The sequence below is a fragment of the Octopus sinensis genome, unplaced genomic scaffold, assembly GCF_006345805.1.
Source record: "Octopus sinensis unplaced genomic scaffold, ASM634580v1 Contig01299, whole genome shotgun sequence".
Classification (NCBI taxonomy): Eukaryota; Metazoa; Mollusca; class Cephalopoda; order Octopoda; family Octopodidae; genus Octopus; species Octopus sinensis.
Window position 1 is genome coordinate 1 of NW_021824734.1, and position 17,839 is coordinate 17,839.

General features: G+C 36.4%; 1 protein-coding gene across 1 annotated transcript; it reads left to right on the plus strand.

Annotated features, from left to right (window-relative positions):
- Nucleotides 1-7,583: 7,583 nt before the first annotated feature.
- Nucleotides 7,584-14,617, plus strand: LOC115227031 (rab effector MyRIP-like; the record flags this gene model as incomplete). Its single annotated transcript, XM_029797973.2, has 3 exons — nucleotides 7,584-8,202; nucleotides 10,307-10,528; nucleotides 14,493-14,617. Coding segments are annotated over exons 1-3 (469 nt in total), but the record flags the coding sequence as incomplete, so codon positions are not given.
- Nucleotides 14,618-17,839: the final 3,222 nt, after the last annotated feature.

Consider the following 17,839-nt stretch of genomic DNA (forward strand, 5'->3'; position numbering starts at 1 on the left):
TTTAATGCATCGCTAGACGCGCGTTTCCACAAATCATATGTCTCTTAAGATCACAATCCCATTCCTGGATGATTGCTGTGTAGTCCGTAGTATCCATGGGCATCGGGTAGATCACCTTCATGGATTCATTTCTTCAGGTAATATAACATTAATGGATGTTTACCAGATGGATATTTATCCCACACCTCTGATATATAATATATATAATATATATATTATATTATATATATATATATATATTATATATATATATATATACTTATTATGTTTATTATATTATTCACTCTATTGACAGATATGCAAGTACATTTTTCCCTGACTTATGGTTTCTTAGATAACTCACGTACGTATATATATATACTGAATTCCTTTTAGTCTTACATCGTAAGCAGAATGTTTCCCTGAAGAGGTTGAAAAAGACCGAAATATGTTTTTTAGTTGGCTTTAAATATCAGATCCATTCCCAGTTGCATCGCCTTAATTTCCTAAAAATTTAGATAAGCTAAAAATTTAGGTTACTTGCTTTCTGATATTAAATATATCTAAGGGGAAGTTTTGTTTATTAATTGCGTGGAAAATCTCAATTAGTTGAACTTTTTCAATTCATTTATGGATGTGTGTATATCTATACATATAAGTGTGTCTGTATATGTGTACATGTACAGATATGTATGTATGTATCATTTCATATACACCACATGTATTGCAGTGTGTATATATATATATATATATATATATAATACTTTATTTGTTCCACGTCCTTGCGTTGTTGTCTTTTTGTTTTCTTGTTGGATTAACCTATATATATATATATATATATATATATATATATTATATATATAGATATATATATATATATATGCATACATATATATATATATATATAATATATCTTAACTTCAACTGAATATTTAGTTCAGACAGAGTAAATCTAACGGAAATACATTAACTTTCTAAAATGGTAAAACATTTTAGAAATTCAATTTTGCTTGAATAAACAAGAAACCATAAGTACCGAGAATTAAACAGAATTTGGTTGATACTTATATATGATGTTCGTAAAATAATTTTGAAAATGCCATCGTGTATCTCCACATCATTTAAGAAACAAACATCATATAAATGTAACCAAACATATTTTTGCTTGTTTCTCCTAACTTCTTGCTCATTCAAGCAAAATTTAATATTTTACCATTTGACATCCAAGTTTAATGTGCTTCATTCCGATTTAAGCAGCTTGAAGTAAAATCTTAATTCCCCAATGAAAAATCACTTTGAAATATATGCAGCTCTTTATGGATAAGATGGAAAAGTTATCGTACTTTTCATATTGATTTGAAAGTTTGGCACAAGGCTAGAAATTATATCGTATTTTTCATATTAAAAAAAATCGAGCGAAACCAAAATTTATGCTGAAGTGAAACCATGCAAACCATGTACCATGTAAACCAAGGAACAACTGTATGCGGGCGCGCATGCACAGACATACATGCGCAGACACACATGCATGCACGTACACACACACACACACACACACACACAATAAATAAATGAATAAATGCAGGATTTAGACTTTGTGGGTCCAAAAAGTTACGCCGGAAGACCTCACAAAAATTGAAAACGTTTACCTTTTAATTACTGTGAAGACCTTGAGAATAGTGAAGACCTCAGCTGTAGCTTGTTTGTCTCCTGTCTGATTCCGGTACCACACAGCCAACAATGCGCATATTTCTGTGCGTATATTCATGAGATACAAGACAATCACGGTGACAGGCAAATATCACTGAAGTTCTTAAGGTTCTTCTGATTCCAGTAACATGGTGGAAACCATTTTTGTATAGCTGAGACTTGAACTGATTCTTGTATATTTTATTTTATTTTATTTATTTATTTAAAAAAAAATTTTATCTAGTTTCAGCTCATGAGCTGTGGCCATGCTGGGGCATCGCCATTTGGTGTTGCTACATGATTTTACTTCACGAATGCTTTTTAGCAACTGCCATTTGGTGCATGAGAGTTCGATGCAGCTGCCCTCATCTGCACCTCCTGCCGTGAAGTTGGTTCATCTGGGACACCTGACAAGAAGAGATCCAGTTTCATTTTAAAGACATCTGCATCCACCCCATGCAGGTCTCTTAGGTTCTTCGGGAGGATATTGAAGAGCTGTGGGCCTCGGAAGCCCAGGCTATCACAATATCTTGTCCTACATCTTGATGACAAATTTGGAGTCCTTGGCACCACGCAGTGGCGCCCTGTTCTGGCATTTGTGTAACTCTCTTATATAACCCCTTATATAACAATAGTAGGGTGTTGAATATGTTACTGCTATCAGAGTCAAGTTTTAAAAGGTAGAACCCGTTGTAGTTTGGTCTTCATTTTTAGTTTTAGTTTTTCCCAGCTACTATAGTTTGTAGCTGGTATTTCTTTCTTTTTATCCTTTTTTTCTTTCTTGCTCTATCTGTGAAAAATGAAACATTGACGTGAAAGTCGATGAATCAATACTTTTGAAGAAAAATAAGTTAGGTTTTATTTCACCCGAATTACACAAACAATCCCGTGTCCCTCTCGCCGTTTTATATGTAGTGAATCAGTGATTGGTCTCCTAGAAACTTGTAACCAACGACACAGTTATTCACATATGCATTATATCGAACCCAAAATACGATAAGAAGTAAAGTTGGTTTCGGATGGATTTGAACTCAGAACAAATATCGCAAGACGAAGGAAAAAAAGAGAGCCACTTACTGTAATGTGTTTTCTTTTTGCAGGACACTATTGTCCAAGGTTCCCGTGGTCTTTTCCGTAGGCTTTTCTATCCACGGACAAACCTAATCTGTTTTCCCCTTTTACATTGACATTTCTGTGATACACGAGCTGTTTTGATCGACCCCACTTCCTTTTTTACCGATCCCTTTTGATCGGAATTCGCCACCCCCACCTTTTTTTCTTCTTTTCCCCCTTCTTTTCTTCCCCTACTTTGTATTTTGTCCCTTCTGTGTTTAGCCCTGCGTGGCCAATAAAGAAATATATCTTTGATTGTTTTGTGTACCAATTCCCTGTCTTAAAACAATTTATAACACAAAACAAAATAGTTAAAAGTTTACTCTCTTGCTTAACATTACATTTACGAGGAAGAGTGTCTGAGAAGAAACAGCAGAGAGTTGGGTCAAATATTTCATTACGCTTCATATTGTCCCTCTGTTTAGTGAATGTTCGTGGTCCAGTGGTTAGGATGTTGCCCTATCGATCGTAGTTTTGATTCTCGGACCAAGCGATGCATTGTGTTCTTGAGTAATACACATTATCAACACGCTGCTCTTGTCCACTCAGTTTTAAATGAATTCCAGCAACCGCTCGGAAGTTATATATATATATATTGCTGTATTTTGGGACGGTCATTTTTTTGCCAAATATGCATATGCACTATATATATATATATATATATATAATATATATATATATATATATATATATATATATGCTTCACTCGTTTATTACTGTTCTCGTTTTATTATATTAACTCATGTCCATTATCCGGAAATCTTTCGTCACACATCTGTGACCTCTTCAGCGACACTTTTCGTTTTCGTGTGTGTTATTGTCCCACTTGCTCCATATACATACATGCATGCATGCATACATACATACATACATACATACATTACATACATACATTATATACATACATACATACATGCAAGCATACATACATGCATACATACATACATACATACATACATACATTACATACATTACATACATACATACATACATACATACATACATTACATACATACATACATACATACATAATACATACATACATACATACATACTTACATACATACATACATACATTACATACATTACATACATACATTATATACATACATACATACATACATACATACATTACATACATTACATACATACATACATTACATACATACATACATCCATACATCCATACACACACACACACACACATATATATATATAAATGGCCATCCCGAACAACATACGATTTCACATCAGGAATCTTGCAAAACGAATTGATAAACGTATATATATATGTATATATATATATATACACACAAAATTTAGAGGACTGACCACTAAAAATGGACAGCCTGTATGCTAGATATAGACGTCAAAATCGCCATTTTCCACGAAGAATGTGTTCTCAAGAAAAAAATTCAACAAAAAAACAAAGTGTAAAAATAAGCAAGACAATTTATTTTCATTTATCTTGCTTATTTTTGCACTTTGATTTTTTGCTGAATTTTTTCTTGAAAACACATTCTTCGTGGAAAATGGCGATTTTGACGTCTATATCTAGCATACAGGCTGTCCATTTTTAGTGGTCAGTCCTCTAAATGTTGTATGTAAAAAATTTTTTAATCTTCGGATTTTTAAAAATATGATAGGCCACTGGTTTTAATTGATTAATATCAATTTCTACCCTTATTTAATTATATATATATATATATATGTATAAACGCACAAGAGTTAAAGAATGGAGTAGATAAGATCGGGGCTATATATGTTTCGTAGCGAGCGGAACACCTCACATGTGGTAAAAATCCAAGCGAGGTGTATACCACAGGCCATTCTTTCGGCCAAGGATATCTTGATTAAATGAAAGTTTACATTGTCGCAAGGAGGTACATGTTAACACATGGAAGATTAATAAGAATTTAATCAAGATATCCTTAGCCTGAAGAGTAGCCTACGGTATACAGCACGCTTGAATATTTACCACTTCCAAGGTTCCGCTTGCTATAAAAACATATGCAGTCCAGACCTTATCTAATCCGTTCCTTAATTCTTGTATTCTTATTCGGATACCTAGCAACCCTGGTCGAATACCGTGAAATATAAAATGAACTTTTTCAGTTTATTGTACTTTGATACGAAAAAAAAAATTCCACAACCTTCCGTCTCAATAAACCACTATTGTCCCTGAAAGTTGTTTTCTATATTTACTACGGATTGCTTGAAGTTAACTTTCTTCCTACACCTCGATGTCTGGATCTTATATATATATATATATATATATATATATATATATATATATATATATATATATATATATATATATACATTTGTGCATGTATGTATGTATATATTTGTGCATGTATGTGTGTGTATATACATTTTTTTGTTCCTCTTCAGCCTTTTTATGTCCTTTAATGAAAGTCTTGTATGTTATGTTCAATGTTGTATCTTTAGATTTTTATTGGGTTTGTGCATAATTATTGCGGCTTTTTACCAATTTTATTCAACAAAAACAATAACAATATTTAACAAAAACATCTTTAAACGACGCTCTGGCCGTCTGCCAAGCAAATGGGAAGCAGTAATTGAAGTAGATGGTGAATATGCTCCAGAATAATCATTTAAAGATGTTTTTGTTACATGTTGTTATTGTTTTTGTTGGATAAAATTTGTTGAAAAAAAACGCAATAATTATGCACCAACCCAATATTTCTCACAGACAGTGCGTATTTGATTTGTTGCAAATTCTAGATTCCTATGGGAAACCCAATCATAGCTATAGAGGAATAACTTTTATAACAATAAATGCAAAAGTTCTAACTCTGTACTGCTTAGCCGCATACATCCAGAATTCGAAAAGGTATTGAGAAAATAATCAAAATGGCTTTCGAAGAGGACGATGAACTACCGGTCAAAGCTTAACTGTTCGCAGAATTCCTGAAGGTGTGAAAACTAGTTTAAATGATGTTCTATTATTCGTTGATTTCTCTAAAGCCTTCATTTCGATTCATGGAAGTAAAATGGAAGAAATACTGCTAGCTTACGTATAGCAGATGAAACAATAAAAGTCATTATGAAGCCCTACAAAAACACATATTCTATAGTACGATCACCAAATGGTGATACAAATTTGTCTGGAATTATTGCATACAATTATTGCATACAAAGTGACACTTTAGCATCCTATATCTTCATCATTTGCTTGGAGTACGTTCTTAGAACTTCTCTCAACACCATTAAAGACAATGGCTTCACACTATATTCATAAAGGGATTATAAATATCCTGCTACAAAAATCACAAATGCAGATTATGTTGCTGATTTAGTGCTTCTCTCCGATCTAATAACCTTTCTCCATAACTCTTGAACATTCAGCAAAAAGTATCGGTCTCCATGTTAACTCAGGCAAAACAGAATACATATGCTTAAATCAAAATGGAGCAATCAAAACAGTATCTGACACATCTTTCAACTGTGTAGAAAAATTTACTTACCTAAGTAGTAAAATTTCTAGCTACGAATAATAGAGCATCATTTAAATTTTTAGTTTTCACGCCTTCAGGAATTCTGCGAACGGTTAAGATTTGACACTGTTGTTCATCGTCCTCTTCGAAAGCCATTTTGATTTTTTTCTCTCAATACCTTTTCGAATTCTGGATGTATGCGGCTAAGCAGTACAGAGTTAGAACTTTTGCAGTTATTGTTATAAAAGTTATTCCTCTATAGCTATGATTGGGTTTCCCATAGGAATCCAGAATTCGCAACAGATACGCAGCGTCTGTGAGAAATATTAGGTTGGTGCATAATTATTGCAGCTTTTATTCAACAAATTTTATTTAACAAAAACAATAACAACATGTAACAAAAACATCTTTAAATGTTATACATACATACATACATACATACATACATACATACATACATATGACAGGCTTTTTTCAGTTTCCATCTACCAAATCCACTTACAAGGCTTTGGTTGGCTCGAGGCTATAGAAGAAGGCACTTGCCCAAGGTGCCACGCAGTGGGACTGAACCCAGAACTATGGGGTTGGGAAGCAAGCTTCTTACCACACTGCCACGATGTTGATTATATTAACAGTTGACGGTTTACTCTGAGTTTCTTCCTAGATTGAGAGTAGAATTTCGACTTTTTGATAATAAACACGCGCGCGCGCATACCTAATACAGAAACCCATAACTGTGTCTGTGTGTGTGTGCGCGCGCGTGATTGTGCTTATATCTGTATTTGTGTAGGGGTATATTTAAGTTGTATTCTTTCTCTTATGTCTGCCTATGTATATCTTTATATATAAAAGTGAAGTTGTGTGGTGTCTGTCTCCTACGATTTAGATTCCTAACTACTCCCACATTTTGCGGTGCAGTGTAGCCAAAACCGGGTATCTTATAGTCGTGATTCATATCGAGCCCTTCTGGGTATTAGCGCACGTCTACGATGAGTCTGCGATTTTAAAAAGATTTACCATCATTTTTTTCCATTTTAATGCATTTTTTCGCTATTATATAAGGGAAATAACTCTCTAAAAATGTCTACGATGAGTCAACGATTTAAAAAAAAATTTACCATCATTTTTTTTCCATTTTTAATGCATTTTTTTGCTATTTTTTGGCTATAACTCTCTAAAAATGCTTATATAGTTATTTCCCTTACAAACCCGAGCAACGCCGGGCGATACTGCTAGTTTAAGATAAAAGAAAACACAGTGAATGTATTTTGACTGTTGCTATTAAAAATAAAAGATCAGTTATCTAATGTTATCATATCACCATTCTCTCTGTTTATCTTTGCAGATTACTTCAATACGTTTTGTATTGGTGTTCCCTGTTCTGGAAGCTTATAATCTGAAAATTTTTTACTCGTTACGTATTCGCCCTCTCTTCAAGTTTTACCCTGCTTTGAATCAAATTGGATAAAACTCAGCAAAAATGTACGAGCCTCTAAGACATTGACTCACTTCGAAATTCTTTGGAACAGACTTCTCATCTAGAAGCTAACTCCATTCCGAATATTGTACAACCGTGCTACAGAAATGTCACAAAGTATGGTTTCCATATACGTTCTGATAATGAGAAGGGGAACACGACAAACTCTTGAGACGATGAAGTAACCACAATTACTTCTTGGGCGATTTTTATTTTTTTATTTCAGTTTCAGAAGGGAAAGAAAAACAATAAATAAAAAGTTGGTGGGGGTAAAATAAAATAAAGAGGCAAATATTTCTTTTCCATTAGTTGGTAATGAATTCAAGTGTAACTGTTGAAGATATATTGTACAAAGACAACCATGAAGGGCGAAGGGAATCCGGGGGCTATCTATACGGAACTTACCGATGATGAACGGGAGAAGATCCTTGAAGTGATACAACGAGATTTCGCACTTCGGGAAAATGAAAAGAAACGGCTCAAGTAAGGATCCTATCTACTCTTCCATGCTACTCAAACCCTAACTCTCTCTGCTCGTGTATTCTCTCTCTCTTACCCTATCTATCTATCTATCTATCTATCTATCTATCTATCTATCTATCTATCTATCTATCTATCTGTCTGTCTGTCTGTCTGTCTGTCTGTCTGTCTGTCTATCTATCTATCTATCTATCTATCTATCTATCTATCTATCTATCTATGTACCTACCTATCTATCTATCTATCTATCTATCTATCTATCTATCTATCTACCTATCTATCCATCTATCTATCTATCTATCATCTATCCATCTATCTATCTATCTATCTATCTATCTATCTATCTATCTATCTATCTATCTATCTATCTATCTATCTATCTATCTATCCATCCATCCATCCATCCATCCATCTATCCATCTATCCATCTATCTATCTATCTATCTATCTATCTATCTATCTATCTATCTAAATGCACTACTACTATATGAAATCATTCTCCCTGTCCCATAAGCATTGGTCCACAAAATTAGCAGCTAAAATCTTGTCTGAAGTATATTCTTACTGAATCAATTGGCTTTGCTTCAAAGAAATTTTGATATGTGACTTTGCCACTTAAATTGTCTATCTATTTTGCCCTGTCCATAAATGATACTACACTCTGTCTTCTCTTAGACTTGATAAACTAGCCTATAAATTAAAACTGAACTCTGCCCCATTAATAAATCTAAATAACAGAAATAATCAGTGATAAGCAGTGTCTTTTTTGAAAAAAATTCTTTGAAAAAACTGTGATGTTGTTGGTAAAACATATTCCTGGTCAATCTCCTTATCCTCTTCGTGATTTTGGATAAAAAATTATACAAATGAGTCCTTCGAATTTAACTAAATTCTATATTTTTATGCAGCTGAAGATTGATTTATATCTTAAATTGATGTAATGTTTGCATTTTTCAATTAAATGGAGTCGCATGAAACGATCGTACTGCATTACCTCTGGATATCCTTGTTGCTTATTTTGATATATCTATATCTATATCTATATATATACGTATTATGTATGTATGTATGTATGTATGTATGTATGTATATGTATGTATGTATATATCAATGCACATTTTTTATTTCTCTCTTTTGCACCACTGCTCTCTTTCATTTTGCACTCCACTCATTCTCATGTCCTTACGTTCTTTCTGTAAAGCGATATAACTAATCTCCCCATTCCGTAATCCAATCTTTTGTTCTCTTATTTTCCAATTATTTTTTGCAATTTTTAGCTGAACGATTCAAACATCAGTTTCTGTACAGCTCAATTACGTCTCGTTGTTGTTGTTGCTGTCATCATTGTTGTTGTCATTTTTATCATTTAGACTCAAGACACCAATAGTAGATCAAAGGTATGCCAGCCGCAAATATCCCATCTTTTTGTATTTGGAGAACTATATTATCTCATATTTTTTAAAGATAATATTTTATGGATTTTGGTGTATTTGAAAGGTGTTAGCTGCTATTTTGCAAATTGAGCAAACACATAGAGTTCTCAATATTACATCAATATAAACAGTGAAAGCTATGTTTCGTTGATGAGCTCAGAATAGGAAGGAACATAAGGAGATGTGACTAAATAACTACGGCTCTACTAATTCAGTTACTCCACCACTCTCAATGTGTTTAATTTCATCAACAATTATGGACAGCAAATTGACAGAATCAGTCGAGTACCAAACAAAATACCTTGGTTACTTCTCGCATTTTAAGTTCAATCCTTATAGAGGGCGACCTGCTCTTTCATTTCCGGTAAGGAATAGCGATGGGTCGATGAAATAAGTAACAATAACATTCTGTTTAATAATCAATCGCTAGAACTCCTTTCCTGTGAATTTATAGATTTCCGCCAACTAGAAAATTCAATAACTTTTCCTTTTTCAGTCTCAAATTTCTATTCGTTTATTGTATTTGATTAAGTCGTACATTGACCAACATTAATCCTAATCGATTATCCGGATATCGCTTACTTTACAACCATCCACTGCAATAACAACAACAGTAATAAAATGATTTAAAACTTGAATAAATAAAACCTACTTTTCTCCTTTCTGTTTTCCAGACAAATAGAAGAAGGAGTTACAAGCCAAGAACAGCAGAAGAAAGTACTTTGTCAGAAAAAGAATTTCAACGATAATTTTTGTCCATCTTGCTGTCGAGCGTTTGGTTATATTTTCAACCGAAAGCAGATATGTTTACTGTGCCAGTCAAGTGTATGCAAGTCCTGTAGCCATTACAGTTATTACCACAGCCGATACATTTGCCACGTCTGCGTGAAGAAAAAGTAAGTGATATGGCGTGCTTCTTGCATTGCCAATAATACATGCCTTTTTATCACACGGACTCGAAAAAAATGGTTAGCGCTCTTGGTGTGCCAAGCTAGCACTCACAACTCGTCAAAACCCCATGCATATATTTTTTTTTCTCTTCTGTATTAATAAAAGCGAAATTCTCTCTGTCCTTCTGGGACCCTTGTACCTCAGTCTACATTTTTCGAATCAGATAAATGACATTCGCTTCGTTAATCTTACGTCGAAGTATGAACTTTGGGACAAATTGGCCAGCAGCTGGAATTCAACTTGGGACTGGAACAATAGAATGATTGCATTACAGAATTAATTCTCATCCGTCCTTAACCTCTGATCAAACACCATCGAGGCATATAATCATTATAGACGTATTGCAGTCATGCTATTTAGCTCTCTTTAAATTTTGGGCCACAGGCTCAATTAGCCCACCGCAGGAGCGAACTTAAAAGTCTGCATGGAGTGCAGCTTTTAAGCTAGTAAGTAATGAATTTTAATGTATGGAAGGAAATATGCGACACATTATCGCATATTTCAAGTTGCTTATTACTGCTCTTGAGTGATATAACTCGGCATGAAAATAAATGAATGCATAAATAAATAGGCTCAGCTTTGAAGCTACATGACTTCAGGTTCAGTCCCACTGCACAGTAAATTGGGCAAGTGGCTTCAACTATAGCCGCGGGGCCGATCAATGCCTTGTGAGCGAATTTGATGGATGGAGACTGAAAAAAATTCGTGGTATAATGCATATATACATACATACATACATACATACATACATACATACATACATACATACATACATACATACATGCATACATGCATACATACATACATACATACATACATACATACATATATACATACATACATACACGTGCAGATCTAAATATCCCTTTGAAAATCAAAAAGAGGATATCTCTTTATAACTGGTTCGAAACCTCCAGCTTCTATGTTCAGACTACGGATTCATATCCATACCAATAATGATTGGAGCACTAAGTTTTGTTAGTAAATGCTTAAAGAAGAATCTGGATAAACTGGGATTTTCAGAAAGAGAAACTGGCCGACTGATTCGTACATTACAAGTGCAATCTGTGAGCGGAACAGTAAAAATATGCAAGACTTTTTTCAAGTTCCAAAAAGTGAATTTGTCTCTATTAACTACATCCCATTGATGGAGCTTTGTATCTTTGCTGGAAACCGGCTCCCTCCTCAGTGGAAGATTTGTGATAATTAAAAAATTGAAGAGACATACATGTACATACATACATACTTACCTACATACGTACATATATATATATATATATAAAGTGTACTTCCCATTTTGTATTATATATATATATATATATATATATGTATGTATGTATGTATGTATGTATGTATGTATGTATGTATGTATGTATATATGTATATGTATAAGAGTGATAGAGAATTGTAGTGAACCATAACCTTGGACCCTACTAAAAGATTACCTGGAGTTCTTCACTAATCTAATATTGTTAGCTTGGTGTGCCAACAGAGAGCTTATGAAGTATTGATAATCCCTCACTATTTGTTCTCTCTCCCCCTCTCTATATATGTATAGGAAAGACAAGAGACAAGACACACATTTGACTGTCCCCTGTCAAAGCTCGTTTCTCCAGCGTTCGTTCTCCACTTCATATCGTTATGGCTTAACAGCCCTTACCGTTTGTTGTTACTGTTTTGTTCTTAATGTCCTGTTTTTGTTACCAATTTAACCCTCTGCAAATCACAAATTTTATTTAATTTTCTTTGCGGGAACGACTGTTTTAACGAAGTCGCGTCTTGTCCCTACCTTCGAAAACGCGGAGTAGATAAAATAGGGAACAACTGATGAAGGGATTGTTCTTTATGTTGCCTGTCTCGTTTCTCTACTTGTTTCTTTCGTTATTCGAAAAAAGTTCGTTTTCCATGTTTTTGTTTTTTACGTTCTCGTTTTCATTTTGCTCACGTTTTTTTGACGTCCTGTACCCATATATGCATGTATATATGCATATATGTGTAGGTATGTACATATATGTATGCATATATATATATATATATATATAAAGATAAGATCCAGGGATCTAGCTATAGGAAGTTTGTAATCCTCAAGCAGTGCGTGGCAGGTATAGAAAAGAAAAAGTGGACAGTGTTCAATCAAGAATATTAACAATTTATTGGCATCAAAAGTTACACACTTTTTCCCATATCGAAAATATAGGGAAATTCGATAAGCTGAAAGTTTCAACTGCCATCTGCGGTGAGTTAACTTGGAAATTCCAAGCGACAGTGTAACCTTCATTTAATCAAGGTTAAGTGCTCTTCGTTGAGTAATTATTACACCAGAGGTTCAGCTAGCTAAAAAACATATGTCGCCTGCATTTTACCCGCTCCACTCTCTAAATTTGGATAATATGTGTGTATATCACGTGATCACGTGACCGACCAGTCCATCAGATGTAGTTACACATCGCTGGTCACAATGCGTTCGCATTGTTTTAGCCTTCGAATGACGCCACCCCGCTGGCTAAGCGAGCAGACCAACAGAAGAAAGAGTGGTGAAAGAGTACAGCAGGGATCACCACCATCCCTGCCGGAGCGTCGTGGAGCTTTTAGGTGTTTTCGTTCAATAAACACTCACAACGCCCGCTCTGGGAATCGAAACCGCGATCCTACGACCGCGAGTCCGCTGCCCTAACCACTGGGCCATTGCGCCTCCACGTGTGTGTATATATGTATTTGTGTGTCTGTGTTGTATTTGCCCCTCCCCACAGCGCTTGACAATCGGTGTTGGTTTCTTTACGTACCCGCGACTTAGCGTCTTGTCAAAATAGACCGATAGAATAAGTATCAAGCATTAAAAAAACAAAAAAAAAAACGCGCTGAGGTCGGTTTGTTCGACTAAACCCTTCAAAGCGGTGTCCCAGCATGGCCACAATTCAATGTCTTGAACAAGTAAAACACACACACACAAAAAAGACGAATAATTCGAAACTAAGGTGCAGGAGTGGCTGTGTGGTAAGTAGCTTGCTTACCAACCACATGGTTCCGGGTTCAGTCCCACTGTGTGGCACCTTGGGCACTTATCTTCTGCTATAGTCTCGGGTTGACCAAAGCCTTGTGAGTGGATTTGGTCGACGAAAACTGAAAGAAGCCCATCGTATATATATATATATATATTATATATATATATGTGTGTGTGTGTGTGAGAGGGAGAGAGAGAGAGAGAGAGAGTGTGTGTGTGTGTGTGTGTGTGTTGTGTGTGTGTGGTGTGTCTGTGTTTGTCTCCCCTACCATCGCTTGACAACCGAAGTCCGTGCGTTTACGTCCCCGTAACTTAGCAGTTCGGCAAAAGAGAACCGATAGAATAAGTACTAGGCTTACAAAGAATAAGTCCTGGCGTCGATTTGTTCGACGAAAGGCGGTGCTCCAGCATGATCGCAGTCAAATGACAAACAAATAAAAGAATATAAAATAATAATGTATGAATAAATAAATAAAGAAAGAAAGAAATAATATAGAAAGCAAAATTTAGACATCAGGTTTTCCTCTTACCTTTCTCTTACCTTTCTCTTACCTTTCAGTGATTCATTTTTAACTTTTTCAATTATCTCCTGCTGCTTGTTCTTTTTTCTTTTCTTTTTTTTTTCTTTCTTTCTTTCTCCAACTAAGAGGGAAATTTCAATACATTGTAATGAAATAAACGCTATAACACAAATATTGTTTCTAGCAAGGTAACAAATTAAATCTGTACACCTGTTTCGAGGAGGGGTTAAACATTATTAAACAATGATTAAGTCAACCAGAGGCGAAGGGAAGCAACTCAGTTTTTCCTTTTCTTTCTTTCTTTAATAATTTGATGCCCTACCATTCCAGTCAATTATTGCACGAGAAAATTAATATCTAATTATTCTCTTATTTTTTGTATTTTAGTGAACTCCGTTCTATGTCTTTGGAGTGGTTCTACTCCAAAGTAAGCAAGCGGTTCAGAAGTTTCGGCAGTGCTAAAGTGGTGCGAGCCCTTTACAAAAAGAAGGCGGTATTACAGAAACATGTTTGTACGTATACATATGCATATACATATTGTTTATTGTTTTGATATATATATATATATATATATATATATATATATATATATATATATATGTGTGTGGTGTGTGTGTGTGGTGTGTGTGTGTGTGTGTGTGTGTGTGTGTGTGTGTGTTTTCCGAAATGTACAGTATTATATGTCCATTACAGCCGATCTTACCAATCGGTTTCGCGCTCGAGATTGAACGGAGTGTTAGGTAACAATCTGATTATGTAACCCTACGCTCATCAGAGGTAGAAGGATATGAAATGAAATATGGCGACTGCTCTCTTCCTTTATATATATGTTTCAATAAAACCACAATCTGTGACTAAAATGTTATTGCATTTTCTGCGAATAGTGACACTCCTCTTCGAGGAAATATATTTAAATTTAATTTACAATACTTTAGGAATTGTTTAATCAGAAAGGGAAGCTACGGATCTGATTTCGACCTACTCTAATTTCTCATGTATGATGCGAAAAACTTTATACAAAACATTAGAGTACAGGCTACTAAGTAGCATTATAGTTGAGTGCAATTTCTACATATATACACATGAATGTGCGTGTGTGTGCGTGCTTTGTGAGTATGTGTATGTATGTGTGTGTTGGCATTGTAAGATGTGTTGCGATATTTTCGATACAGCTTTGTACTTAAGCACACACGGCAATTGTATTTTATTCAGCTCCTCTAAAGTCGGAGCTGCGCATGCTCTCTTGCTCCGGATCGCTTATTGCTTGTCTTGGGGCCATCATGATGGAAATCGTGGAGGCATCGTCGTGATATACAGCATGTCTTTGATATTTAAACCTGGTAGAGTCCATTGCTCTCCCAGTTTGAGTGCACACAATTTCTACAAGAGAGAAAGGAGGAGGAGGAAGCGGCGGAGGGGGGGATGACAAGGAGAAGAAGAAGAATCAACCCCCAGTACCGGACTGGTACTTCATTCATGGGCTCCAAAAGGGATGAAAAGCAAAGTTGACCCCGGTGAGATTTGAACCCTGATAGCTGGAACAAATACCGTAAAGCATTCTATCGAACAACCTTACAACACTGACAACTCAACGACGCGCGCGCGCGCACATGAATAATTGTAATTACTTATCATGTGTGGAGGTGCAATGGCCCAGTGATTAGGGTAGCGGACTCGCGGTCGTAAGACCGCGCTTTCGATTCCCAGACCGGGCGTTGTGAGTGTGTTTATTGAGCGAACATACCTAAAGCTCCACGAGGTTCCGGCAGGGGATGGTGGCGAGTCTTGCTGTATTCTTTCACCACAACTTTCTCTCAACTCTTACTTCCTGTTTCTATTGTACCTGTATTTCAAAGGGACGGCCTTGTCACTCTCTGTGTCACGCTGAATCTCCCCGAAAACTATGTTATGGGTACACGTGTCTGTGGAGTACTCAGCCACTGGCGCGTTAATTTCACGAGCAGGCTGTTCCGTTGATTCGGATCAACCGGAACCCTCGTCGTCGTAACCGACGGATTGCCGCGACTTATGATGTAGACTTGGATATAAGTATATAGTAAAAAAAGAATTGCATAAGACAATACTAAAGCCGTCTAATTAATTAAATTATTTGATTACTTAATACCATCTTCACGAACATATTTAAGCTTACTCTACCTTGTTATTAGAGGCTATAAAATTTGGCAGGAGAAAGATTACGATTTCGATTATGCTGGCTCTTACTTACCAATTGTGTTACAAACACAACTCCTCCTCCTCATCATCATCATCATCATCATCCGCCTCACCCTCCTCATCCTCCTCCTCATCATCTTCCCCCTCCTCCTCCCCCTCATCATCATCCTCATCCTCCTCCTCATCATCCTCCTCACCCTCCTCCTCCTCATCATCATCGTCATCATCATCTTCCCCCTCCTCCTCCTCCTCCTCCTCATCTTCCCCCCTCCTCCTCCCCATCATTATCATCTACCCCCTCCTCCTCCTCCTCATCATCATCGTCATCATCATCCCCTTCCCCTCCTCCTCCTCATCTTCCCCCTCCTCCTCCCCATCATTATCATCTAACCCCCTCCTCCTCCTCCTCATCATCATCATCTTCCCCCTCCTCCTCCCCTCCTCCTCCCCTCCTCCCCTCCTCCTCCTCCTCATCATCATCTTCTTTGCCCCCCCCCTCCTCCTCCATTGTAATATTTAATATCATCATCATCCTCAACATTGCAATACACTCCTACCATTTACATTGTCATCATCAGTAAACATTTTTTCCCACCCATCTTCCTATTTAGCTTCTCCAACGTCATCTTCTCTTTGCCGTCTCCCCGGAGAGTGGCTACGTTTAATGGCTAATCTGTTTCCATGGCAACAAGGAGCGAAGAAGCTCTAGTTTGCTATTTCTGTTATGTAATATCGATTTCAAGCTATTTTGGCACAACGACAGCAATTTCGGAGGAGGAGGGGGAAGTCGATTACATCGACCCCAGTGGTCAACTGGTACTCCTTTTATCGACCCCCTCCTCCCTCCTTAAAGGATAAAAGGCAACGACAACCTCGGTGGAATTTGAACTCAAAGACGGACGAAATGTTGTCAAACATTGTTTTCTACTCCGGCACAGGGCCCGAAATTTTGGAGGAGGGGGCCAGTAGATAAGATCAACTCTAGTACGCAACTGGTACTTAATTTATCGGCCCCGAAATGATGAAAGGCAAAGTCGACCTCGGCGGAATTTGAACTCTGAACGTAAAGACAAACGGAATACCACTACGCATTTCGCCCGGTGTGCTAACGTTTCTTATTTCTTTATTGCCTACAAGGGGCTACACACAGAGGGGACAAACAAGGACGGACAAACGGATTAAGTCGATTATATCGACCCCAATGCGTAACTGGTACTTATTTAATTGACCCCGAAAGGATGAAAGGCAAAGTTGACCTCGGCGGAATTTAAACTCAGAACGTAGCGGCAGACGAAATACCTATTTCTTTACTACCTACAAGGGGCTAAACACAGAGAGGACAAACAAGGACAGACAAACGGATTAAGTCGATTATATCGACCCCAGTGTGTAACTGGTATTTATTTAATCGACCCCTAAAGGATGAAAGGCAAAATCGACCTCGGCGGAATTAGAACTCAGAACGTAGCGGCAGACGAAATACCGCTAAGCATTTCTGATGAAGAGCCAGACTCGAAACGTTACAGTCACCACCTCTTTCTTTACATCTCAAACTGAGC